This window comes from Protopterus annectens, chromosome 1.part1 (assembly GCF_019279795.1).
Source record: "Protopterus annectens isolate FY-2018-M chromosome 1.part1, PAN1.0, whole genome shotgun sequence".
Lineage (NCBI taxonomy): Eukaryota > Metazoa > Chordata > Ceratodontiformes > Protopteridae > Protopterus > Protopterus annectens.
The window spans coordinates 816,890,480-816,917,661 of NC_056726.1; the positions used below are offsets into that span (position 1 = coordinate 816,890,480).

Consider the following 27,182-nt stretch of genomic DNA (forward strand, 5'->3'; position numbering starts at 1 on the left):
CAGATGTGTTGCCCTGAATTTTCCTTGTGAAGACTAAGGGAACAGCCATGGAGTGCCTCCTCTGAGTAAGCAGGGGCATCATACTGCTGACAGGCCACGTGTGGAAGTAAGAAGAGGTGCAGCACTGAAAGTCATTGCTCATCCCACCCATGGGCGGTTGCTGGGCAGACATGAGGATACAGCTTGAAGTGAAAACTGAAATAACTTCTCTAATGGCTGCTTTAATAAAGGTGCTTCCTATTTGACCCTCTCTCTACTGATGGGACACAAATGGGGCTGATTGGTGGGGGACAGTGAGCAGACAGTGGGAGCAAATTATTAAAAAAGAAAACACCCCAAGAGTGCAGAATAGCTCTGAAAACTTTTAAGTGGGTGGTTTACATGCTTCCACTGTCAAGTACTTTTTTGTGTGAGGTCAGTTTTCTTGTACCCAGTGAAAGGAAGATGCTGAGATGATAATTGTGATAGAAGGTTATGCTTTGTGGCATTCTTTTTCAGGGGACTGCCCTTTCTTAGAGTTGCACAGTTCATTTTCTTTTGCTTTTGTGCCCTTTCAGTTAGACTGTGCCATACCTCCTTTCTGAATAAGGTAGTGCCTTGAAGTGGGCGTTTAAGGTGCCTTACTGGAGCTCTGATGGAAACACAGGCACGCTCAACATGTTTTGTCAGTAACTTCGTAAAGAGAGTGACACTTTCCATTGAAAATTGTTCATTAATATGCCGTATTGCGGTAAATTCCACGGTGGTGCAGCGGTGGCATTGTTGCCTCACAGCAAGAGGTTCTCCCATTCGATTCTCGGCTTGGGTTGGGAGTGCCTTCTGTGTGGAGTCTGCATGTCCTCCCCGCGGTCGAGTGGGCGTTCGAAAGACATGCGTTGAATGGGCATGCCTTCGTTGAAGGTTGGGCGCCAGCCTGGCAACATGACACCATCAAAAAAAACCTGCCAATCATTAGCGGACCGGAGTTCCGCTGTGGCGACCCCTAACCAGGAAAAGCCGAAAGACAAACAAAAACAATATGCCATATTGAGAACACAAGTGGTTGTATCGGGTTCCTATCAGAACGATGAAAAATCGGTAATTGAAATCGATATTGTGAGATCGCAGTACAGTCAAGATTGGAAAATTTTCCCTTTCCTCATTGTAGTGCGATCTCGGAGTTGAATATATTTTTAGGGGGGGCACAGCCCCCCACAATAGTGATTTCAATTACCTGCGTTTTCGGTCATCCATGCGTTCGAGATTTTGATTTTTCATCTATGTAATGTAGACCCGTTGTATCTGGTATTTCCAGGCTACTCAGTAAGATGCGTTTGAAAAGACCTGGAGCTATACTAGATGCAATATGTAGCAATAGTATTTAAATACCCAGTTGATCTTAAATTAATAACTTCACCACATTCTTGCATAAACTTACTTGATACTTCACCACATTCTTGCATAAACTTACTTGATAAAGACAAATAGCAGTCCATCTAAAAGGTTGAGTCTTATAGTTGCAGATGATGTGCTGAAACTGGAGGGGAACCAGAAGATAATTTAAAAAATTTGTATGCAGTTTAGACGTGTCCCTGCTGACAAAACTGCAGGAGTCACCGGTTAGCTCAGCCTTAATTTTGACCACCGTGCGTCTGTTGTAAGGAAGGCTTTCTATGTAGCACATTTGATTAGTAAAGGCATCACCTTGAGAGCTAAAGAGGTTATAACCCTCTATACTCAGCGCTAATCCAGCCCATAATGGAGTATAATGTCCCATTTGGCATGTGCCATACAAAGCACCTGCAGCAAGTGGAGAGATCAGAGGTTTCTAACAAAGATCAAGGGGCTCCATTATGTCTTACACATACCAACTATTGTCCCTGTTCACTATACTTCGTGTCATATAGACTTCTTTGGGGAGACTTATGTCTGGCCTACAGAGCAATCCAAGACTCAAACCTAATGAACTTGCTGCACATCAGTAAATCAAATGGGACTAGGGCTACCCATTCCAGGAACTTAAATATGGCCTGTGACTTAAATAGGACATGCTGGAGGGATAGATTTATCTCCCAACGACTGCCGCGTCTTTGAAGCAGACTACCAATTAATTTGAAACAGAGCACCTCTGCAACACTGTTCAAGAGAAGCCTGAACGAGTGGATCGGGCACCATAAATTCTTACCAGAGATGGCACCCACAACCCTCCTGGACATATGGACAGTCATCACTAAATGCAGTCTTGGGTATTGACTAGCATTTTCATAGTATTACATTGGGATGAAATGGCTAGACTTAAAATGATCTCCAGGTCAATAGCCTAGTAATCGCCTATGATCAGGTAGCACAGATGTTCTTCGTGTTTCACTGTTGCAGTCATCACCTGTCTGTTATCCCTGCTGTGGTAGCCCTCGGCCAGCCCGAATCAATGTTTTTCTGCGTTGGCTGCTGTCGCTTGCTGACTGATGACAGGTCGTCAGTGCTATAAAGCAAGGCAGCCAATGCCATTACATCAGTTTTTCTTGCCCTAACCAGTCTTTCTTGCTGTGGAGCCTGTAGTAGTAGTAGTTTGCAAGTGTGCCAGTCGGTCGCTGCCAGAGTTCGAATTACAGCTGAAAACGTCTAAAGCTAAGTACCCTGTTTGGGGATCCTTTTTTCCTTGCACTAACCGATGTCTGAAACAGTTAACAATTGTGTCGCCTATGGAAAGCCAATCCCACACAGAGACTTCCATTCGTACTGTGTCACTTGTTTAGGTCCAGACCACGATGTCATCCGTTGCCGGTTCTGTGCCCTCTTTAATACGAGAACCATTTGTCGTAGAGCTCTTATTCTAGTCAGGCATTTTCGTCTTCCGTCTTCGCATTCTGAAATGGCATCCATCAGCCAACAATCCATAGATATTCCGAAAAAATGTAAAGATAAAGATAGAGACAGACCACACAAGGCTAAGCCTTCCGACGACTCTACCGCTAAGCAGGTCATCAGTTCTCCAGAATTCAGTTGAGTGCCTTTGCAACCCCTGATGGCCAATCCAGTAACTTTGCAGGCCTCTACCGAGACCCCTTTTGGAGTCTGGTATGCCGCAGAAATCTTCTTCGTCTTCCGAGCCTTTGGTTGTCTCTGCCTTGGTTGGGTCTGGAGCCACAACGCAGGCACCAGCTTCCAAGGAGGTTTTTCGCACTACCGAATCGAGACAAAAAATGTCTTCTCTTCTGACTACTGCTTCTTTCAGACTGATGGATACTCTTAGGCCTAGAAGCAAGGCCACTCCTAGGAAATCTACCTGTAGCCACCATCTTACTCCTGCACCACCACCCCAAGCTCAAATGCTTAAAATAGCGGAGGATACTCTTAGGCCTAGAAGCAAGACCACTCCTAGGAAATCTACCTGTAGCCACCATCTTACTCCTGCACCACCACCCCAAGCTCAAATGCTTAAAATGGCGGAGGATCTTATCTCCCTTATCAGGGGTAGTCAGGCCACAACTTCTAAAAGGAAAAGAGACCTTTCTCCTGAAATACTGACAGAACAGGATTCTGAGGAGTCTGATTATTCAGATTTTGAAGAGGAACAACAACCTCTGCTTATGAGGATTCAGATGCAGAGGAATCCATTCCTTCTGCCTCCCCACCAGAAGATCTTTCCTTTGGGGAAACCCTTCACATCCTCAGGGAACATTTCCACTGGGAATCCCAGGATTTCCCTCAGTCTAAGAAAAGATTGAGAGTTTCTAGACCTGCCCCAGCACAGACCCTTAGTCATCCCCCCTATCTTAGAGGTTGTGGATGATGTCTTCCATGAATCCAGCTTAGCTCCTGACGCCCTCCCACTTGCTCCCAGTAAACCTGACAGGTATTACAGAGAACTGGATTCTCACAAATACCTGTACAGAAATCCTGCTGCAGACCCAGAGGTAATTACACAGGGACCAAAAGGAGCTAAGGCTAGTTCTGCAAAGAATCCTATTCCTTATGACAAGGATTCCTGAGCTCTAGACAGATGGAGTAAAAAAGTATGCACCTCTACAACCTTAGCTGTCAGAGCACTCAGCTGTCAGTTCCACATTTTAAAATAACAACACACTGGAACTATTAAAGCAAAAGATTTCAACCTTTCCTGACTTTGCCAATTTGAAAGTGTTTGCAGATTTACTGCACTCTACTTGTCAAGTGGCCAAACCCTCATTACACTGTGGATACGACGCCCTAGAAGCCTCAAGCAGGGCAGCAGTGTCAGGATCTGTCATTAGGAGACATGCATGGTTGAAGGGAACAACCTCTCCCTGATCATGTCAAACCCAAATTAATTGATGCACCCTTGGATAAGGACTGCTTGTTTGGAGTAAAAGCAGAAGAGGTGCTTAAAAAGATGGAAGACAAAGCAGAATCTATGCAAACGGTAAAAGATTTATTTCAGGTACAACTTCTCAGGTTTAGCAGGAATTTCCCCTCAAAACACTGGTCCATTCCTGCACCTAGCAGACAGGGGGCAAGGTAAGCCCCACTGGGACAGACCACCCAGGTTCCTATCCCAGGAACAACAGAGAACCAAGCAGTGGGCCACTTCTGCTCCATTGGCAGAAAGTTCTAAACCATCCAGCTATGGAAAAATTCTCACAGACTCATTCTCCCCCTCTGCCCTCCTTTCACTCACCAAAAACTAGGAGGAAGGCTTTCCCTCTGCAAAGAAAATTTTCTTTTTGTAACAAAGGAGCAATGGGTCTTAAAGATAATTTTTCAGGGATACAAATTCTCCTTCAACTAACTCCCAAGTCCAAGAGGGTATCCAGACTTGCCTCCAAATCAGTGGGCAGAGGCATTGAAACTCTTGTATCCCAAGGGGCATTAGAACCTGTCCCCCCAGATCAAACAGTCAGAGGCTTTTATTCCAGTCTATTCCTTGTTCCCAGAAAAGAGGGCACTTGGTGCCCCATCCTGGATCTATCCATGCTGAACACCTCCCTGGTGGTCCCCAAATTCAGAATGCTAACTTTGCAGCAGCTGCTGCCTATGCTGACAAAAATGCCTGGTTAGTTACCCTAGATCTAAAAGATGCCTTACCTCCACATCCCCATAAGGGAATCCTGCAGGAAATTCCTTTACTTCAGAGAAGGTTCACTACACTTTCAGTTCTCTGTGCTGCCCATTGGCTTATCTACTGCTCCCAGGGTATTCACCAAATGCTTAGCCCCGGCCATAGCCTTCTGCAGACAGAAAAATATACAGGTTTATCCTTGTCTGGACGACTGCCTCATTCAGGCAGAGTGCAAAGAAAAGCTTCTCAAAGGCCTCCTCTTTGTCAAAACCCTCCTAACCTCCTTAGGGTACACCATCAATGAGAAGAATTCAAAGCAAACACCCTCCAGGAAGATCATTTTCTTGGGAGCACTGCTGGACACAGCCTCCCAAATGGTCTTCCTACCCCCAGAAAAGCAGAGGTTCCTGCCTCTCTGCTTTACCCAGCTGGATTCCAGAAGTAACCTTACTGTGAGGAAGTTCCTGCAAGCCTTGGGGTACATGGCATCTTGCATCCTTCTAATTCCTCTCGCCAAGCTTCACATGAGAAAACTTCAGTAGTATCTAAAGAACCTTTGGTGTCCACACACTAAACCCCTAGGGAACTCTCTCCCTCCGATTTCCTTATAAGGGCAGAGTTTCTCTGGTGGGCAGGGGCCTGTGTCAAGAACAAGGGTCTTTCCTTCACCCTGCGCCCAACCGGGCAGACCATTACTACCGATGCCTCAAACATTGCTTGGGGCACTCACCTAGAAGGCAGGTGCACCCAAGGTCTTTGGGATGCTCAGCACCTTCCCTTACACATCAACCAGAAGGAAATGATGGCAGTACAAAAGGCTCTGACATTCTTCAAACCCCATCTTATGCCAGGGATTCTCCTTATCAAAACAGACAACACCACAGTAATGCAGTACATCAACAAACAGGGAGCGACCCAATCGTACCCTCTGTGCATACTAGCCATGAACCTCTGACTGACTGCCTCTTCCATGGGATTATACCTAATAGCCCAATAACTACCAGGCATCAACAACACCCTGGCAGACGACTTGAGCAGAAACTTACTGGAGCCCCATGAGTGGCAGCTCCACAGAAAAATCTTTTTCCTAATCACTCAGGAGTGGGGGCCTCCAGAGGTGGATCTCTGCTTCGCATCTCAACCATCAGCTGAAAAAATTCTGTACCAGGGAGTATCACCACCTACTGTGGAAGGTAGATGCCTTGACCTTCCCCTGGAACACCCTCTTTGTGTACGCATTCCCTCCTCTGCCTCTTATTCCCAAGGTACTGATCAAAATAAGGGAGGAGAGACCAAAGGCCGTCCATATTGCTCCAGATTGGCCCAGACAACTTTGGTACCCCTTACTGCGCAGCCTGACCTTTACAGCCTCCCAGGCAGCTTCCCCTGATCTCAGACCTCTTCACTCAGGTGGGGAGGGGGAATGCTGCACCCTGACTTGCAGACTCTCAAACTATCAGCATAGCTAATACTCTAAAGACAAACAAGGGGCACCTGTTAAGCAAACGGATCATAGACATTATCACAGAGGCCAGAAGGTCCAGCACCAGAAAATCTTACGCAGGAAAATGGAAAAGATTCTGCTCCTGGAGCCAGTCCAGAGGGGGCATTACCTCACAACCTTCTACTCTTATTCTGGACTATCTAGCGGACCTACTTAATAGTGGCCTCTCCTTCCCTTCTATTAAAATCCACGCTTCAGCCATTTCAGCTCATTTTGGTACAAATCAACCCCTGTTATCCCATCCTTTGATTAAACAATTTCTCAGAGGGGCTTCTATTATCAGACCTCCCAGAAGGCCACCCATGCCAACTTGGGACCTGAATTATGTTTTGGAAAAACTAACCTTACCACCCTTCAAACCTGCTGCTTCAGCAGAACTAAGATACCTCTTCTGGAAGACTGCTTTTCTCCTAGCTATCACCTCAGCCAGAATGGTTTCAAAGCTACAGGGGCTGATGGCCATTGAGCCCTTCATCATTTTCCATGCAGACAGGTTCTCCCACTGGACTAATCTCTCCTTTATGCCCAAGGTGGTATCTAATGTGACTCTCAACCAGGTCATACATCTACCCACCATCTTTCCTAACCCTCAAAACAAGGGGGAAATAATTTTGCACTTACTAGACATGCACAGACAGCTCTGATACTATCCGGACCGTACTAAACCCTTCAGGAAAACAGTCCAACTACTTGTCAGCTTTGCCCCAGGGGCAGAGGGGAAGCCCATTTCCAAATAGATATCACACTGTATCCATTTATGCTACAGATTACTAATTCTTCCACCCCTCTCCTCAGCTTTGGGAATCATCCCCGTTTGTATGTACCTCTCAAGACATCTGCAACAACTGGAAAGGCCGCATTAATACCTCACGAAAAGAATCACAGGCCTAAAGCAGATGCCCTACGCTGACCGCCTTAAAAGAACTCCAGCTATACTCTGTCGCATATCATCTACTCCGAGGCGATCTCTGCTTAACATACAAGGCCATGTCAAACCCAGAGCTGTTGGACATATTTTTTTACAGAATATTTTGAGCAGTTGTGATAAAACATTGCACTCCTGGAATAATACCAGCTTTTGAACTGCCATTTCTTAATTGATGCAGTTAAATGTAGCCATGGATTTGTGTGTATTACAGAATGTACAGTACCTTCTCAGAACTGCATTATTTCAGTGCAAGAGATATTTTTACCACACACACACACACACACACACACACACACACACACACACACACAAGTTTTAATGTATAGGTAAGTATTCATGGCTGATCACAGTAGTTGCACAGTCACTGTGAAAGCGAATTCAACAATGAAGTCATGAGAGAGATGCCTGAGAACGCAGTAAACTAGGACAAATGCTGCCTGTGGTAGGTAGAGTGATGGAACAGAGCTTTATTCAAGGTTTTACTTAGTTCCAAAAAGAACCCTTGCTAAACCAGCCAACCATTCAATGTGTGTTTGAACACTGATTTGCCATGTTTCATGACAAGAGAGTGAGAGACCAACTCTTCTTTATGAAGTCGTCAGTTGTCAAGTGTGACAACTCAGTATTATGTGGACATCTACCTTCTCCCTTGTTTTGATTGAGGCTTAGGATAGAAGTTTGGGAGTTGAATTTCTTTTGTTTAAGGCCAACTGCAAGACTACCCTGCACATAAGGTGTGGTTTTGAGGACAGTCCTGCTCCTTTGGAATATTCTGCAATGCTGTCTACACATTAAGGTCTATAGAGTTTTGTTTTCTTTTTCAGAGTGTTTTGCAGGGTAGGAGTTTGATACTTAACTCTTTGGTTCAAAGGAAATTGAGCTAGTTTCTCTAATACAAAGCTAAGGTCCCAGGTGACACTGGCTTCCCTGGGGCCACAAATGATGACTCTCCTTGTAAAACCTTCTGACGAGAGGGATTAATCCAAAAGACACTGAAACAGACAAGCTGAGACAACTGAAAAATACACCTTGACTGAGTTGTAATATGAACAGATATCAAATGAGCTTTGTAAGAAAAATGCACTGCATTTCTGGAAAATTTTGTGAAATTTCTAAATTCCTAGGCTTTTGACAGCTCATCTTGGGAGGTGGTTTGCAGCAGTCATCCACATAGCAGTAAGTGTGTGCATTTTAAACTGAGGTAGCCATACAATAACCTCAAGCATTCTGTGAACAAATGAGCAGCGCAAATGGCAGAAATGTTCTCTTTGTAGTAGACCTCGGGAACTTTCTGTGCTGCTTACATATGAGAATATGCAGGTAAGTGTCTTTCTTGTCCGAGGTGACAATGAAGACGTCCAGTAAGAGTAAGGGGTAAAGTAATTTAAGGGTTAATACTTTTTTACTACCAGAATATTTAGCTTGAGCCGATATAAAATGGGTAAAGGGGTCTGGATCTGTTTTGTAATCTGAGATAATGAACTCCCAACAGTGATCAGCTTAACCACATTTGTGAATTGTGAAAGTGTTCCCTTAATAAAGAGGAAGGAGGGCTAAAGGATTGGGTAGAACTGTCAAGAATGTGGCTCACTTTATCATTGGAGCGCTTGTTACCTGCTGTTATGAATCTAGGTCTTCTAGCTGTATCCAGTGACACAAATGTGAGGTCTGCTGTCAGCTTTTTGTAGAAGTAATTACGTTTGTCCTACACTCTAAAATCTGTTTGGTTTCAAAGTTGCAGATAGCAAGGAGTCTGGCTTGAGATTGTTTCTCAGATTCCTGAAATAAGAAGGATGATTTTAGGCTTAGCATTCCTTGATTTCAAAATCTCAGTGGACCTGTAATAGAAGTCTGCAAGCTCTTTGGCTCCCCACTTAAATATTCCCACATTAAGTTGAGTGTGTCCCCAAAAGAGAGATCTTTGGGGGACCACTTGAAATCAAGGGTTATTCATTTGTTTCCTCTCCCAGGGAAATAACAGCAGTGTGGAATACAGGAGATCTTCTTCTTGAATATCTGAGTTAAAAGATCACTTGGGATAAGAGCCTGTTATTTAAGAATTAGAAGCCATGACAGAGGAAGATGAGACATTCCATGTTGGACAAAGGAACACGCACCCTTTTTCTGTGGTGCCATGTGGTCTTCGCATTGAAAAAAGGCATCTTGTTATGAGATGTCAGTGAATTGCATGACCTATGACCAAACATCAGACACACAGGAGAGAGAGAGTGTCAGAGGATCAGTCATTTTAGTTTTTCTGCATCATAGAACAAATCATTTCCTGGCCAGGGCCCATATGCTTCTGTATAAAAGTAGGTATTTCTAAGGAAGGAGAAGGGTCTCTAATGGCAGATACCTTAAGCCGGCCCTTTGTAGATGCCTGGAAACTGGTGATTGTTTCTGATACAGCAGACAAATATACTGAGGCATTGGAGGTTTGAGATTTCTGCTGTCAACCTTCAGAGGTCAACCACAGTTTGGAATGCAAAGATTGCAGATGTCAGAGTTGGAGGAGAAAAAGCTGTGCCTCTGGAGCAGACTTTCTCATGCTCTTGTAGAATGTATGTGATCTCTAAGGTCTCAGTCATTCTGCCTATGGAATCGTTCTCTTAACCACTTTAAGGTTTACTTGTCTTACACTGGCACTTACAGTGCCTGCTTGTACTGCTAATAGATAGCTGTCCCCCATAAAATGGCCCTAAGAAGGCATTTAAGTTGAGAGCCTGTGTTAGGTGGTGCACTTTTTGTTCAGTGCCTCAAAAAATGGCTGCGCGTTACCCAGTCATGTCTCAGCATGGGAAAGCTGTACACTTCGAGGTCTAACACTTTGGCCATATTAGTCGTAAATCTGCATATAAAGTCATTATCATCAGATGGGTGTTTGAAAGTAAAACAAATGCATATCCCATCATCTAAAGAACTTTTATAATTTACATTTTTGTGACTGTCATAATTTAGGAAATATTGCAGATTATACAAGGACTGTTTTCAGTACAAGATTTAGGAGAAGACCCTTTTGGGAAGTAAGGTGACTTTCTTGAATCAAAGACTTCAAGAATTAAGGGTATTAGCCTGTCATTGCTCTGGGTTCATTGAGTTAAGGGATATGGTTCTCCCAGTCACCCAAGTAAATACCCTTCATCAGATCAGGTCCACCCATTCTTAAGGATTTTAGAGGGACAGCTGGGCTTTATTCAGCTAGTCTTTCCTGTGCATCTAAACAATGTGGGGTGGATAGTCCACCCCACCCTTGTGCAGAAAGATTGTTTTTTGGGATTAGACAGAGGCATCACTCTCCATTCACCAAGAAGTGAACTGCTAAGAATGTGCCTTTATTCCATCGTGCCATCACAAGTGATATGTTTGAATTGGATGCTCCATAAGTGGAGCTATCGTAAGACTCCTTTTTTCCATTCAGAACTACTCTTCCTTTCTCCAGTTCCCTGCTGTGGGGCATTGAGTAGTTTTAACTTGGCATTCTGTGTTGAGAATGATTCCTGTGCGTCTTTCTGCCATTCTTAATGATTTCTGAGGTCATCTTCGCAAAGTGCAGGGAGAAAGACTAAACCTACTTATCTTCATTGCATGGTGACTAAGAAAGGTGTCCTTTCTAGTTCTCAGGCCCTTGTCAGTACAGAAAACTGCCCCAGTTTGTGCTCCAGCCAAAAGTTTAAAGACGTTCTTTTGGTCAGTGGATATTGAGACTCTGTTTTGCTGTAAACTGTGAAACACTGAGACAAACGTGATAACCAGACTTGAGTTTAGATGTAAAAATACATGTCACTAATTCTTTCTCTCCTCTTTTTCAGGTTGGTGCAATCCCAGCCAATGCAGTGGATGACGGACAATGGTCCCAGGGTCTCATTTCAGCAGTAAGTGGTGAAGTTATTATGGATATGCTAGAAATTAAGTTGACAGTTAATTCACAGTGATTTTTGGAATGTTTGTGTGGGGGAGTGTGTGGTTTACGTTAATATTAAAAGCATAGGGTCAGAGATTTAAGATATGTCTTTTGAATCAACCTTAGTAGTGTCTACTTGCTTTATGAGCTACTTAGGCAATTAACCACTTTATGCCTAAGTGTCTTCTGTGAAGACCAGCATCATACAGTATCGTAGTCCAAGTTTATTTGCGTTCCTTCATCCTTGGTATTATTGAGTGGGAAGCAGAAAATATGTAATCACTTAGAAAGGTTATCATATGTGAATGTTGACTTAAGGAAAAGATCCTGTAGGGTCCAAAAAGAATAGTCTCTCCCACATTGACATTCTTAACAGATTTTTCCCTGTCTCAATAATATTATTTTGGGTTATATTTTTGTACTTCGGTTGTTTTATTGTCCTAGCCAACTGAGGTGGTCCTGCAATTTCTTTCCACAACATTTAGAATGTTGTCATCTTTTGGCAAGGCAAAACAATAAAAATGATTATTGAAAAAAAAAGAATGTTGTCATCTTGTCACTACTGTTACCATAGTCCAGCTGTTTCATCTGAAGTTCAAAGTATTTTCAAAGAAAGACTTGCAAGACCAGCTGAGATTTTTTACATATTTGTGCTTTGTCGCAGGGCCACTGTATTCAGTAGTTTAGGTTGATACGTTACTCAAAATTTTCTGTGCATGCAGCCTTTGCCTTGTCTCCAGTTATTGCTGAAAGTGGTTTGCACAGAACAGTGAGTGCACTTTATGCAATTAATGAACATATCTGGGGGAAAATCTGTCACTCATTATTCCAAAGCACATCAACCCATGCTTAAACTGATGCTTAGTAGAGTGTGCGTTTGATGGTAGTTATCTTGCCTGCCCACACATGCATGAACTGTTTTTAATGAAATGCACTGATCAAGAGACATGAATTTCAGTAGTATGCTTTTATAAATTAGTGGAAATTGGTTTTACTAGATATTTCCTTAATATGCTTTTGTTATTAATTATTGAAAAATGATTACATTATATTTTACACATCTCTGCCATTTAGGCTCGTATGGTTGCAGCAGCAACCAATAACCTTTGTGAAGCAGCTAATGCAGCAGTCCAGGGTCATGCAAGTGAAGAGAAACTCATTTCATCAGCGAAGCAGGTTGCAGCTTCCACTGCCCAGTTGTTGGTAGCATGTAAAGTGAAAGCAGATCAGGATTCTGAGGCCATGAAACGGTTACAGGTAAACCTTTTTACTAAATTACAGATTTTAATGTGCAAGTTGTATTAGCTATTTTTTATAGTAATTGGATCCAGGTAATGTCCATTGTCAATCCCAGCATTCTTGGGTTTCACTGGTGCTACTGCAGAAGTCATCCTTGAAGTGTTGGACAGTGCATCTTCTCCTGAGACTCCACACCCCCGACTGCATGAATTTGGTGCATGTTAGTCAGTGTTTTAGGTCTTGAATCAGGGTGTTTCCATGTTATATGGTTGAGTGAAGTTAATCCTTTTAGCAGTCCTTTTGTTTTGGTTTTGATGGTATTGTCAGCCCCTTCCTGTAAACCCAATTTCTCAGCTAAACTGAAGCATTTTTTTCCTTTAAAATTCATAATAAGAAGGACCCGGAAACCTTTTTTTTTTTTTTTGGAATTTAGGTAATCTGTGTGGCACAAAATAATGCTTGGCGGAGCTGGTACTTAGCTTTTTTTTTTTTTTGTCTGATATTTAAATTGTATGTTTTGAGATGGACAGCCAACAAGATAAATTAGAAATACCTTTTGATGTGATGTTGTCAATTCTCGCCTTTATTCTCACTGATGTGTTCGGATCCGATCCATTGGATACATCTCGGCCTTTTTCAAAAGCTCAAGGCCCTCAGCAAAGCTCATGGGTATTCTCCCTTGCCCATAATCCACCTCCCTAACTTCCCCATATCTCATTTGCTGCTCTGTGAAATACATGGTTCCTACAGCAAGCTCCGGGCTAAGTGCTTTCTTTATTTTAGATTTAAGCTTTTGTGTCTTATTAATATATTGTATTTTTCTACTCTTTTTTTATATATCCTTACCCATTTGTAATTGTTCTAAAGAGTGAGTGTTGATTCCCCTTGTTTCTCCTTAATGCCCATTTAAGTAAGAGGACATTTGTTCACATCCGTTTAAGGTAGAGGGCGTTTATGCCTTTTTTCCTTTCCCTTTATCTCCATTTAAGTTAGAGGATGGTTTCTATTTAAAAAAAAACTTTTTGTACCCTGCTGTCTCTTTGTACCCTGCTGTCTCTTTCACAGTCTATTTAAGTTGGAGGACTTTTTTTTCCTGGCGTGACTGTCTGTCCAAGTGTGTGTGCGTGCATGTGTTGTTTTAGATTAAATTACTAACTTTTGTTTTTTATTAAATATAAAAATATGTCGCAAAAGCTAGAAGGAAAACCTCTTGGTTTTAAGAAATGTGAGCAATGTGGAAAGAACATGCCCCTAAGTGATTCACACATTTTTTATGTATATTGCTTGGGACCTTTTCATCTCCAAGAGTCTTGCTCCATATGCCATGGTTTTAACCACCAGGCTGTATTGGAGCGCAAAAATAAACTTATTCTGAAGGGATTTCTAAAACCCCTTTCTCTGAGGCTATTTCTACAGAGTCCTCCAAATCTGATCAATCACCAAAGTCTGAAAGTCACTGAAATGTTCCTGTTCAGCGCCTAAGTGTTCCTTGGAGCCAAAGCAAAAAGCCCTAGGCTCTCTGCTCCAACAGAACCTTCGGAGCAGACAGTTGCTACTGGATCCAAGAGTTTGTCGGAGCAGCTGGAACCCTCTGCGCCGACCTCTTCGGATCCCACTGAATTCAGATAGCCATTCTCCTTTGTTGAAGCCGATAAATTTTTGGCTCCCTATCTCCAACCTTTTCTACTCTGTCTACCAGGAGTTTATCCGATGAAGATGTGGATAGGGTAGTGCAGAGGCTGCTAAAGACACCAACCTTGGCCAAGCTTTTATTAGATCTGAACCCAAAGGAGTCCAATCAGACACAGTCCTCCCCTTCAGCTCCTACTCATTCTGTGATCCGTCCCCTGGTTTCGAAGCTGGAAGATTCTGATGTCCAACTTGTCTGATTCGTATCAGAGACCCATAGGTTCCTCTGACCCAATATCGGACCCAAGCATTTCTGCTCAGTCAGAGCAAGAGACCTCTAGGAGCTGACGCTCTCCGGTCAGGTCTGCTGAACAGGTTCAGATCTCTACAGATCCAACCCTGCATTTGGGGGTTTCGGTGCAGATGAGTTCGGCTCCTACCTTTGCCTCTGAGCTTCCATCTCCTGCCACGGAGATTCCTCCAGCCCTGACAACTCTCTTGTTGGACCAGGGTATTCTTTGGAGCAGTGGCAGACTGCTTTTGAGGTCATGAGGAGGGTTTTGACTACATCTCAGTCTAAGACACAGTGTACCTCAGATCTTTCTCCCAGTTCTGCTCAGGTGCCTTTGTCTTCTCACATACCCTCTCCACAGGACCGCAGAGACCCCAGGCTTCAGGACATCCATCAGGAGACCCCCCCCCTTCTTTCTGAAACCTCCCCAAACTACCCCACTGAGGAGTTCCCTTGGAAGAGGACCTGCAAGAGGAAGCATCTCGACTCCACAGAGGAATCCTTCACATCAGATAATGACCTCGATGAGGCAGAAGGGTCCCTCTTGGAGACATGCTGGAAATTTTAAAGCAGAGAGGTAACTGGCAGTTCACATCCCCTTCAGCTGAGGAGTCAGTATGCCTGATGGGTTTTGGGTGTCACCCCTCAACCTTTTGGGTGACCCCTCCTTCGAATGAGCTTATTGAGTTAATCTCTAGGAAGGCTTGGGAGACCCAAGATTCAATAGAACCAACTCCTAGGAGGCCAAATAAGTACATCACTGCCCCAAGGACAAGTGATTCTTAAAGGTGTAGCAGTTGATGCTATGGTCGTGGCGGTGGCAACTAAGAAGGAACTTTGAGACCATTTCTTCTAGCCATCCTCCAAATAAGGATTCCAGGGTCATGGATAGGTATGGAAAGCACGTCTTTTTGTCAGCAACCTTTGCCTTACGGTCTCTGAATTACTCAACCGACTTTACCAGATTACATTACAGTCTCTGAATTACTTGATTACATTACGGTTTCTGAATTACTTGATTACATTACGGTTTCTGAATTACTTGACCCACTTTACATAGGAACCTGTTGAAGGAACTTTCAGACTCCCTTCAAGGAGCTGTAGCTGGCACTGCTGCAGATAGTCACTGCTCAGCTTGCCACCCTCAGTTCAGTCATAAACTCTTCCATGAGACTCGTAGCAGATGGAATGAGTAGTGCTGTGGGTTCAGGTATCTCTCTCAGGAGGCAGGCCTGGATGCGACTTAGTGATTTTCTGGAACTCTTCAAGTCTTCCTTCATTAATGCCCCTTTTAATGGCCCTTCTCTTTTTGGGCCTAAAGTTAAAGAAATGCTGTCCAGGTGTGAACAGGAAGGCAAGCTCTTGTCTGCCATTCGAGTACGTTTTTCCACACCTACCAGACCCTTTCCCAAAGGACAGAGAGGTAGTGGGAAGATGTGGTTCAGAAAATCACAAAGGTCTTTCCAGGACACACAGTGAGAGTTCTCCTAGTGACAGAGGTGGGAACAATAATGGAAGTCGCTGCCCTCATGGCAGGGGAGGCCCGCAGTATCAGGGCTCCAGAGAATCTTTCTTTGATAGGCCTTTTCAGCACTCCTGAAGGGGTGCCTGATGGCTTGCCTCTGGAGGCAGTCAGAGGAAGATTCTCTGCACTGTGAAACTTGTCAAAACATAAATGACAGATGCAGGATGTAATATACAGAGGATATATTATTCCCTTCTCTTTCCTCACTCCCACAAACAAATCCGTTCCAGACGTTCCACCCAGTGAGGAACAAGCAACCTTAGAAATTCAAAAGTTGCTAAGAAAGAGTCACCCAAGAAGTCCCTACAGACCAGAGAGGATCTGGAACCTTCCTCAAGATTCTTTTTAGTTCCAAAGAAAACCAGGGACTGTAGACCCATATTGGATCTCAGCAATCTGAACAAATCTGTGAAAAAAGACCAAGTTCCGAATGGTAACAGTGCAGTCTATACTTCCATTCCTGGAAAGAGACAATTGGATGTGCTCTATAGACCTTCAGGATTCATACTACCACATACGAATGGAAAGGCAGTCCAGAAGCCACTTGCTCTTCTGGCTAGGAACCAGCCACTTCCAGTTTTGGGCTGTACCATTTGGTCTCACTACAGTCCCCAGAGTGCTCACCAAATGCATGGCAGTAGTAGCGGCTCACTTGAGACTCCAAGGATTCCGGGTGTTTCCATACTTGGACAATGGGCTCATAACCACCCCAACCAGGCATCTTCTGCTACAGGCCCAGGATTACACTCTAAAACTTTGTTCCTCCTTAGGAATTACCATAAATTATGAAAAATCTGCTCTAGAACCATGTCAGAACGGGTCTGTATTATCATATTGCACGCTCAGAAGAGCGAACGACAGATAATCGGCCCCATGTAAGCGAAAGCTTACAATGTTGAAACTTCAGAACAGCGATTATTTTCCAATGGAAAACAGTCGCTGTTCCAAAACAAAAAATAAAAGAGTAAAACATTACTTAATGTGGGGCCTGGTGCCCCCCACACCCCCCTACTTTAACTATAGCAACTCCGAGATCGCACTACAGTGCCGAAAAGGCAAAGTAGCGAAACCAGCCAAATTAATTCTTTCCCAGGGAAAGAATTCGCTGAAAAGCCGCTTCGCTATTTTGCCTTTTTGTGCTTTACAGTTCGAGAAAGACGCATTTGACAACCTGCGTCTGCGACAGTGTAATAGGGAACCTGTCAGAACTTGGTCTTCATAGCAGCAGAATTAGACGCAACAAAAATGATAGAGGAACTACTACAAGACCGAGTGGACGACTTTCGACATTATTTAAGATTATTGATGAGAAAGAAATGAGCCACGGCCAAACTAGTTCTCTACATGCTAAGCAAGATGGTCGCCTCAATTGTCCTCATTCCTTTGGCTTGTTTCCAAATGAGAATTCTTCAATGGTTATTTGCAGCACAGTGGTCAATTGTAGAACTCCCAGTGACGCACAAGATATTGATAATAGATTCATGCAGAAAGGATCTTTACTGGTGGCTTCATTCTCCCATAGTAGCTCAGGGCTGTCTGTTCTTCCCCATCTCCAAGCCATGTTGACCACAGACGCTTCCCAGATAAGGTGGGAGGGCTTTACCTGGGGAAGATAGTTCAAGGTATCTGGTTTCAACATGAAGCTCATTTGTACATAAAAATCCTAGAGATGAAGGGGATGCTTTTGGCATTGCAAGCATTTTAAGACTTTCTCCCTCTGGGCACAGTAGCAATCCAGTCTGACAACATGTCTGTGGTATATAAACAAACAGGGGAACCAGGTCTTTCCCCCCTTTGTCGAGAAGCCCTAAGGGTGTGGCAATGGGCAACAGCTTTCTGATAGCAATGCACATTCCAGGGAAATCCAATGTAATGGCAGACAAATTGAGCAGAGCCATATTATTACCTCATAAGTGGTCTCTCAGTCAAAATGTTGCAGAAAACATCTTCCAGAAATGAGGCCAGCCTTGCTGCGATCTCTCTGTATCGCCCACCAATGCCAAATGCAGCAATTAGTTTGCCCTGATCCCCCAGTCACCCAGGGATGCAGTTGCTCACGATTGGCCCTCAGGACTTTTTTATGCCTTTCCACCAATTTCTCTTAATTCCCAAACTTTTGCAGAAAGCAAGTTTGTTGAAGATGACAATAATCCTGATTGCCCCTATTGGCCTTGACAAATCTGTTTTCCTTTTCTTCAGCCACATGTACAGGACAAACCATGGATTCTGGACCCTGCTGTGGACCTTCTGACTCACCCATCAGCAATGGTTCATCCCAGTCTGGACAGTCTTAAACAACTTGGCTGCTCCAGTTCCCCTCATTGCCAGGTTTCCTCTCCTTTCGTCTCCAGTTCAACGCATCTTATTTTCCCATAAGTTAACTACACGCAAGTTGTACAGCGGTAAATGGAAAAGGTTCATTTCATGGGGCAACAGTAATCAGATAGATCCTTTTACTGCACCCATACATTCTATTCTAGAATTTCTGGCGAAACTTTTTAATGACTGTGCTGCCGCAACCAATATTAGAGTACAGTTAGCAGCAATTACAGGAGAAAATGGATCTGGAGTCACATCAAACAGACTTTGTAAAGCATTCTTAAAAGGAACTACAGTGATAAGACCCCAGTACAAAAAACAGTCACCATCATGGGATCTGAATTTTGTATCGTCTAACATTGTTTATCCTCCTTTCAAACCATCTGTTACATGTGAACTGAAATACCTTTCCCGGAAAATTTTTCTTAGTGGCCGTTACTTCAGCAAGGAGAGTTTCAGAATTACAAGCTTTATCTGCCAAGCCACCTTGTTTAGTTTTTCATGAGGACCGAGTTTCTTTATGCACCAGCCCTTCTTTCCTACTCAGAATTGTGTCAGAAAGTAGCCTCAATCAATCTATTGAGCTTACCCTTTTTTTTTTTTTTTTTTCCAAACTTCCAAAATAAAGGGGAATATTCATTGCATCTTCTGGATCTTCATAGACAATTACATTATTACTTAGACAGAACTTCGGAATTCAGATCTGATCAGTTATATATTTCTTTCTATGATGTTAGAAAAGGTCTGCCAAAATTACCTTGTCGAAATGGACTTCACAATGTATAACCTTCATTTACAACTCTTAAGAACAAAACTCACTCTACCCCTGTTAAAGATCATTCCACCAGGCTGGTAGCTACTTTTGCAGCCTTTCAAGCTAGGTTACCTTTGGGCGATATCTCTGCTGCAGCAACATGGGCAAAACCTCATACCTTTATTACTCATTGCAAAGTGGATTTGGCCTCTAGGAGCAGAGCATCCTTTGGTTCTGAGGCATATTCTCCCATGAGCCACCCTAGAAGCAGGTTGCTTGGGATGGGGTCCCATCAGTGAGAATAAAGGCAAGATTGACAACATCGCATAAAGAAATTATGTACTTAAGATAACGTTCCGTGTGTGTTGTCTGTCTTGACCTTTATTCGCACAACCCACCCTCCATACCCTCAGCCTATACTCCTGAGAGACTGAGTAGCACTAATTAGTTATTATAGGACTCTATAGTCTCAGAGACAGTTTGTCTGTTAATCTGTGGAAGCAATTGCCTCTATTTGACTTGTCAGGGGCAAACAAGATCTGGGGAAGTTAGGGAGTTGCATTATGGTAAGGGAGAATGCCCATGAGCTTTGCTGAGGGCCTCAAGCTTTTGAAAAAGGCCGAGATGGATCTGACAGATCGGATTCGACCCCATCAGTGAGAATAAAGGTTGAGATGGGCAAACACATGGAATGCTATGGTAAGTACATAACTCCCTCCCCCCTTTTAATAAACAACAGATGTAATGCGATCCTATCTCGCCTACATTCATAACTGATGGGCTCCCGACTCTGCCGATACACTAGCACGAAGTCTCTCATTAGCTGGGCCAACCCCCTTATCCCAGGATGCACCATGCCCAAACCCCCAGATCTCGTTTGCCGCTCCTAGAGTAGCGACATGGTCTCGACTTGCTAAGTACCCTTCTTTTTTGGCCTTTTGGTCGCTTTTTGGCAGTTAACTTTAGAATTTATACTCAAACAGCTATTTTAATAGCTATCTGGTTGTTAGTTCAATAGTGATTGACTGTGTTTGTCTTTTTGAATTGTTGTGGTAATCCCTTCTGTTTGGCGGGCTAGGCCCGTTTGAGTTAGAGGGCCTTTGCCCCATCTCTTGTAGAGCGTTTAAGTTAGAGCTCTTCCCCCCTTGTGTGTTTTGAGTGTGTTACAGTAAGTATGTCTGGCAAAGAAAAGGAACATAAGCCATCAGGCTTTAAAAAATGTTCGAAATGCAATTATAAGATGTCGTTGACAGATGGCTATGCCATCTGTGTTTATTGTTTAGGGGCTAAACACTTGCAAGAGTCTTGCAAGTGTTTGCCATGCTTTCTCCTCTCGTGTCCTACACGAAAGAAAAAATAAACCTATCCTGAAGTGTCTCATCAAACCAGCCTTCGAGGAAGCTTTGGCTTCTTCTCCCTCTTCGAAATCGAAGCAAAAGAAGTCTTTGGCTCCGACAAGTCCGTCGGAGCCGCCTGCAAAAAGGGCTAAATCTGTGTCCCCTTCCTCAGCTCCACTGGCCTCAGAGCCGAAGGATAGAGGATCTACAGCTGGGTCTCCCTCCTCGGCTCCACTGTTTTTGGAGTCTCGGGATGAGAGATCAGGTACTCTGTCCCCTTCCTCGGCTCCACTGATTTCGGAGCCGCAGGATAGAGGGTCTAAATCGGGGTCTCCTTCGTCGGCTCCATTGGTCTCGGAGCCGTTGGAGAGTGTTTCTGCTCTGGGGTCGGTTTCGTCGGCTCCTGAACCGTTGGCGCCAAAAGGGGTCTCGGTTCTGGTCAAGTCTGCTTCGGCCCCGATCCTTTTGGAGCCGATTCGGAGCCGGCCTCCTAGCCTTGTCTCGGAGCCGATAGAAAAAGTCTCTCGGCCCCCTTCTGTTTCCTCCAGGTCCTCCAGGCTTTCAGATTCGGATGTAGATAGGGTGGTCCAGAGGCTCCTCCAGTCACCTGTCTTATCCAAATTATTTTCGGCTCCAGTCCAGTCGGCCCCGGAGCCAGCCCCTTCGATACCGTTTCTTTCTCCTCCGACAACCTTGGTGTCATCGGAGTCTGAGTTCGTAGAGTCGGGTGAAGTCCTTGAGTCGGTCCCGAGACCCACTGCTAGTCTGTCGGCACCGTCTTCAGCTCCAACCCTTTCTGTGCCTTCCAGAGGTTTTGGTTCTCGGGTGTCCTCAGCCGGGCCCGAGGGGGGATTCGTCGGGCTTTCTGGTTTCAGCCCCGAGTCTCCCTCTTGGCACCTCGGCTAGGGGAACCCCGACACCGGTCATGGTCTCGGGGACGGGCCTCTCCTCAGATTCTGGTGGGCCCGCCTTCGAGGCTATGCGGAGCGCGCTGGCCAAGTCTCTAGTGACTTCACCTGAATCTGCGACTCCTTCCCTAGACACGGCGGGTAGAGCTTCTGGTGCCCCCCTGTCTTCGGACAGCGTGGCTCCTAGGCCTGAGGATTCCACCTTGTGTGGTCCCCTGTTTTCCGAGGAGCCTTCAGAGTTCGTGCCTGAGGAGCCCCCCAGGAAAAAATTGTGCAAGAGGAAGCACATAGACTCCCCAGATGAGTCTGTCACCTCGGACACCAACCTCGATGATGCGGAGGGGTCCCCTAAGTCGTCCTCTGACGATGTCTCGTTCTCCGATATCCTGGAGATCTTGAGACAGAGAGGCAACTGGCCATCCAAAACCCCTTCCGTGGAGGAGTCGGTCTTCCTCAAGGCCTTCGGAGCCCAACCCTCTGCCTCCTGGGTGTCTCCACCCTTCGATAAGTTACTGGACCTTATTTGTCAAAGGGTGTGGGAACACACTGATTCTGTGGAGCCAGTTCCTTCTCGCCCCAACAAGTTTTTATCCGCACCCCCCTGGCAAGGAGTTTCTAACCAAGGGAGTTCCGGTTGATGCTATGGTGGTGGCGTCTGCCACCCAGCAAGATGTGGCAGAGGCATCTACTTCTATCCATCCTCCTAACAAGGAGTCCAGGAGCATGGATACGTACGGGAAGTGTACCCTGACGTCAGCGACCTTTACCCTGCAGTCGCTGAATTATTTGAAGGGGATACTTAATACCTATTACCAACGAATTGGCAGCGATTTTGCTTTAAACCGAGTTTGTACTAACTAGGGAAAATAGGCTGTCAGCTTGATTGGTTAACCTAAAGGAGGAAGTATTTAAACTGATTTTAAGTTTTACGTGGATTGTCTGAAGAAGTTCGGGTAAAACCCGAACGAAAAGCGCTTAACGTATTTGAGTTTCTTTTTAATACTGTTTTAATATCAATTCAAGGAACACTGTGTTTGTGTTTACTTATTAAACGAGTGGAAGTTTTCTACCCTTGGTCCGTTGGTTGTTGACTGTTTTTCCTGCATAGGGTATCTGTTTGAGGCTGGTAATCCTCTTTGTGAGGTATTTCTGTGGCCTTTCCAGTTGTTGTAGATGTCTTGTTGAGGTACATACCAAAAGGGGCATTGTACTGTATAATGGGTCTAATGAGTGACGAGCAGAGGGGAACAATGACCTCTCTTTTCCTGGATGAGAAACCTTTTGTGATGAGGTGTGCCACGTAGAAGGATTTCCTGACTACTGTGGCGATGTGATTATCAAAGGAGAGACTACTGTCCACCTGTGTCCCAAGGTCTCTTATCACACTTTCAGTGTTAAGTAGACTACTGCCTATGTGGTAGTTCATGGGTACTGAGTTTTTACCAAAAGGGATGACGATGCACTTTTTGGCATTGAGCTTGAGGCCATGACTTTGACACCAGGCATGTGTCTCAGCGAGGCCCTTTTGTAGGATGTATACATCTTTTGGAGTTTTGATTATGGTTCCTAGTTTGCATTCATCTGTGGACTTCATTAGCCAAAGACCACCTGTGTTGGCCTGTACTTCAGAGAAGTAGATACCAAACCAGAGAGGATCCAGGACTGAACCCTGTGGTACTCCACTTGTCACTGGTCTGAAGTTGGATTTGGAGTCTGCTACTTTCACAGTGTGGGTTCTGTCAGTGAGCCAGTTGGCAACCCATCTTATGACATAGGGATTTATACCTAGTTTAGTGAGTTTATCTATAGTTCCAGAGTGGGGGATGGTGTCGAAAGCCTTGGCAAGATCTAGTTAGGCTGTGTGAACCACCTTACCCTCATCTACGGCTTTGGTGACTGCTTCAAAGAAGTCTCTCAGGTTTAGGAGATATGATCTGCCTTTTATAAACCTGAACTGGGTGGGGTCCTGAGTTTGGAGATTACCAATGTCATTGTTTATAAGTTCCATGATGATACGTTCCATAGCCTTGCAGACCAGGCTCGTTAGGCTTATGGGGCGGTAGTTTCTGGGGTCTGTGGTGGCTCCCCCTTTGTGGAGTGGGATAACTGTCGCTGTGCGCCATTCAGTGGGCACATAGCTTGAGGTGAGGCTACGACTGAACATGGTACTTAGGTAGGGTGCCAGTTCTTTCTGTAGTTCATGTAGAACACAGCCTGGGATGTCGTCAGGTCCCATGGATAGTGTGTTTTTTAGCTGTGCAGCTGTGATTACAGGAACTTTGCATTCTTCTGGTATAGAGATGGGCCCTTTAGGGGATGACAGGGGGGTAAAGTGTTGCCAGCTCTGTGGCTTAGAGGGATAAAGTCTTGACTGTGCCACAGGTGACACCAAAGTTCAAGTAGCAGCTTGAGCACCTTTATCACATCCAGTGACAGCCACTACAGAAAGGCCTTTGCCAAAACTAAGCATTTGAAATGTCCTGAGAAGTCTCCTTACTTCGGATTTAGACAGTGTTGAAGTGCCAGTTACCCCAGTATCACCTCCCTGAGAAGCCTAAATTCATGGAACTCCATCACTTATATGAAAAGAAAGTCCTAATTGACTACACCCCCTTTCCCCAGAAAAGGCTGCAAGAGGCTTGTAGTTAAAATCCTCAAACCTTCTGGATAGTCTACTTGGTAGATATTAGGGTTGTCACTAGGGTGGCTTGGGATTATCTTGATATGATGACCCTGGTACCCAGGAAGTTGTATAAGATTTTTAGTTCTTCACAAGACTGGACTGTCTGGTGAGAGATGCCCAACATAAAGTAGGCTCCCACCCATCAAGGCCAGCTGTCGATCTACCAGGCAAGGACTCCAGGGCTGTGGATAGGAGAGGAAAGTGCTGCTTTGTCTTAACTCAAGGTCTTTAGTCACAGAATTGTCTGGCTGCCATGTCATTTGTTCAGAGGGACACTACAGACCAAATGACCTGTTACCAAGGGCCTACTAAACAGGACCCTCAAGAAAAGTGTCAAAATCCAGGCTGCTGTGCCCTGTCACTGATGAGCCACATGAGACAGGTAATTTAGAACACAAGTGATAGTTCCAGATGGAGTAACACTTGTTGTCATGCTTGTCTCCAGTTTTTACTGACTCTGCTGAGGATATAGAGGCATTGTGTATCCTTTTGCTGGTCCTCTTCTCTTTATTGAGGAAGTCAGCAGACACTTCAAGACCATGGGAGAGCAGGGAAAAGCCCTGACCGCTATGGGAGTGATAATCAAAAGTTTCTCACAGAACTTAGAATCAGTGAATTGGGATTCATGTCAGATGTGGTCGCAGTGCAGACAGCAGTTTTAATGAAGAGAAGCTGGAAAGAGCTAAGAGCTGAAGTCAAGGTTTTTTCAGGAATTATAATGGGCATGAAGGTGCACTGCTAATCAGGGGGCAAAGAGGCAGTTAGTGAAGGGCCAGCAGAAACCCAGACTCGTTACCTGACTGCTGTATTCTGGAGGCAGTTTGGAGCCAAACTGCTCCTCTACATGACTGGTGTTGAATTACTTGGGACAAACGAATCAGGGACATAATATCCAAAGGTCTTTGCGTTTCCTTCATAACAATGCTTCACAACCCAAGGCCCTGACAGATGTCCCACCCTGTTCGAAGAAATAAATTGGCAGGCAGATGTTTTTCATGTTTCACTGTTGCAGTCCACCGGTGGGTTATCCCTGCTGTGGTAGTCCTCGGCCAACCCGAGTATCAGTGTTTTTCTGCGTTGGCTGCTGTCGCTTGCTGCTTGATGTCAGGTCGTCAGTGCTATAAAGGAACGCAGCCGACACCATTACATCAGTCTTTCTTGCCATGGAGCCCGTAGCAGAAGCAGTTCGCAAATGTGCTGGTCGGTCACTACCAGAGTTTGATTTGCAGCTGAAAACGTCTAAAGCTAAGAACCCCATTGGGGATCTTTTTTTCTTGCACTAACCGATGTCCGAAAAAGTAAACAATTGTCTTTGCCTGTGAAAAGCAAATACCACAGCGAGACTTCAATTCTTATTGCGTCACTTGTTTAGGCCCAGACCACGATGTCCCCCGTTGCCGGTTTTGTGCCCTCTTTAACACAAGAACCATTAGTCTTAGAGTTCTTATTGTAGCTAGGTATTTTCGTCTTCCATCTTCGCATTCCGAAATGGCGTCCATCAGCCAACAAGCCATAGACATTCCAAAAAAACATAAGGATTAAGGTAGAGACAGACCACACAAGGCTAAGCCTTCTGACGAGACTACCGCTAAGCAGGTCGACAGTTCTCTGTAATTCAGTGAGCCTCCTTCGCAGGCCCTGCTGCCTGATTTGATACCTTTGCAGGTCTCTACTGAGACCCTTTTGAAGTCCAGTATGCCTCAGAAATTTTCTTAGTCTTCTGAGCCTTTGGTTGTCTCTGCCTTGGTTGGGTCCGGAGCCACAGTGGAGGCACCGGATTCGAGGAGGTTGTTTGCACTACCGAATCTAGACAAAAACTGATGTCTTCTCTGACTACCGTTTCTCTCAGACCGATGGATACTCTTAGGCCTAGAAGCAAGACCACTGATAGCAAAACTACCTCTAGCCACCAGTTTACTCCTGCTCCACCACCCCAAGCTCAAATGGTTTAAAATGGTGGAGAATCTTATCACCCTTATCAGGGGTAGTCAGGCCACACCATCTAAAAGGAAGAGAGACCTTTCTCCTGAAATACTGACAGAACAGGATTCTGAGGAGTCTTGATTATTCAGATTTTGAAGAGAAACAACAACCTCTGACTGCTTATGAGGATTCAGATGCAGAGGAAATCCATTCCTTCTGCCTCCCCACCAGAAGATCTTTCCTTTGGGGAAACTTTTCACACCCTCAGGGAACATTTCCACTGAGAATCCCAGGGCTTCCCTCAGTATAAGAAAAGACTGAGAGCTTGTAGACCTGCCGCAGCACAGACCCTTGGCCATCCCTCCAATCTTAGAGGTGGTTGATGTCTTCCATGAATCCAGCTTAACTCCTGACACCCTCCCATCTGCTCCCAGAAAACCTGATGGGTATTACAGAGTACCAGATTCTCACCAATACCTGTACAGAAATCATGCTGCAGACCCGGAGATCATTACACAGGGACCAAAAGGAGCTAAGGCTAGTTCTGCAAAGAATCATATTCCTTCTGACAAGGACTCCAGAGCTCTGGACAGATGGAATAAAAAAATATACACCTCTGCAACCTTAGCTATCAGAGCACTCAACTGTCAGTTCCACATGTTAAAATATCAACAACACACTTTGGAACTATTAAAACAAAAGATTTCAACCTTTCCCAACTGTGCCAGTTCAAAAGAGTTAACAGATTTACTGCAGTCTACTTGTCAAGTGGCTAATCACTCATTACACTCTGGCTATGACGCCCTAGAAGGCTCAGGCAGGGCAGCAGTGTCAGGATCTGTAATTAGGAGACCTGTATGGTTGAAGGAACAACCTCTCCCTGATCATGTCGGATCCTAAATTACTTGATGCACCCTTGGATAAGGACCACTTGTTTGGAGTAAAAGCAGAAGACGTGCTTAAAAAGATGTAAGACAAAGCAAAATCTACGCAAACAGTAAAAGATTTTCTTCAGGTACAGCCTCCTAGGTTCAGCAGGAATTTTCCGTCAAAACACTGGTCCATTCCTGCACCTAGCAGACAGGGGCAAGATAAGCCCCGCAGGGACAGACCACCCAGACTCCTATCCCAGGGACAGCAGAGAACAAAACAGTGGACCACTTCCACTCCAAACCGGGGAGTTCTAAGCCATCCTTCTATGGCCAAAATTCTTATTGACCCCC

General features: G+C 44.7%; 1 protein-coding gene across 1 annotated transcript in view; it reads left to right on the forward strand.

The window, feature by feature from the left end:
• TLN1 (talin 1) overlaps positions 1 to 27,182 on the forward strand; it is a 3,443,760-nt gene that overhangs the window by 3,291,020 nt on the left and 125,558 nt on the right. Inside the window, exons 60-61 of the mRNA XM_044078439.1 lie at positions 11,259 to 11,321; positions 12,425 to 12,607. Coding sequence (XP_043934374.1) covers positions 11,259 to 11,321; positions 12,425 to 12,607 — 246 coding nt within the window. The remainder of the gene's footprint in view (positions 1 to 11,258; positions 11,322 to 12,424; positions 12,608 to 27,182) is intronic.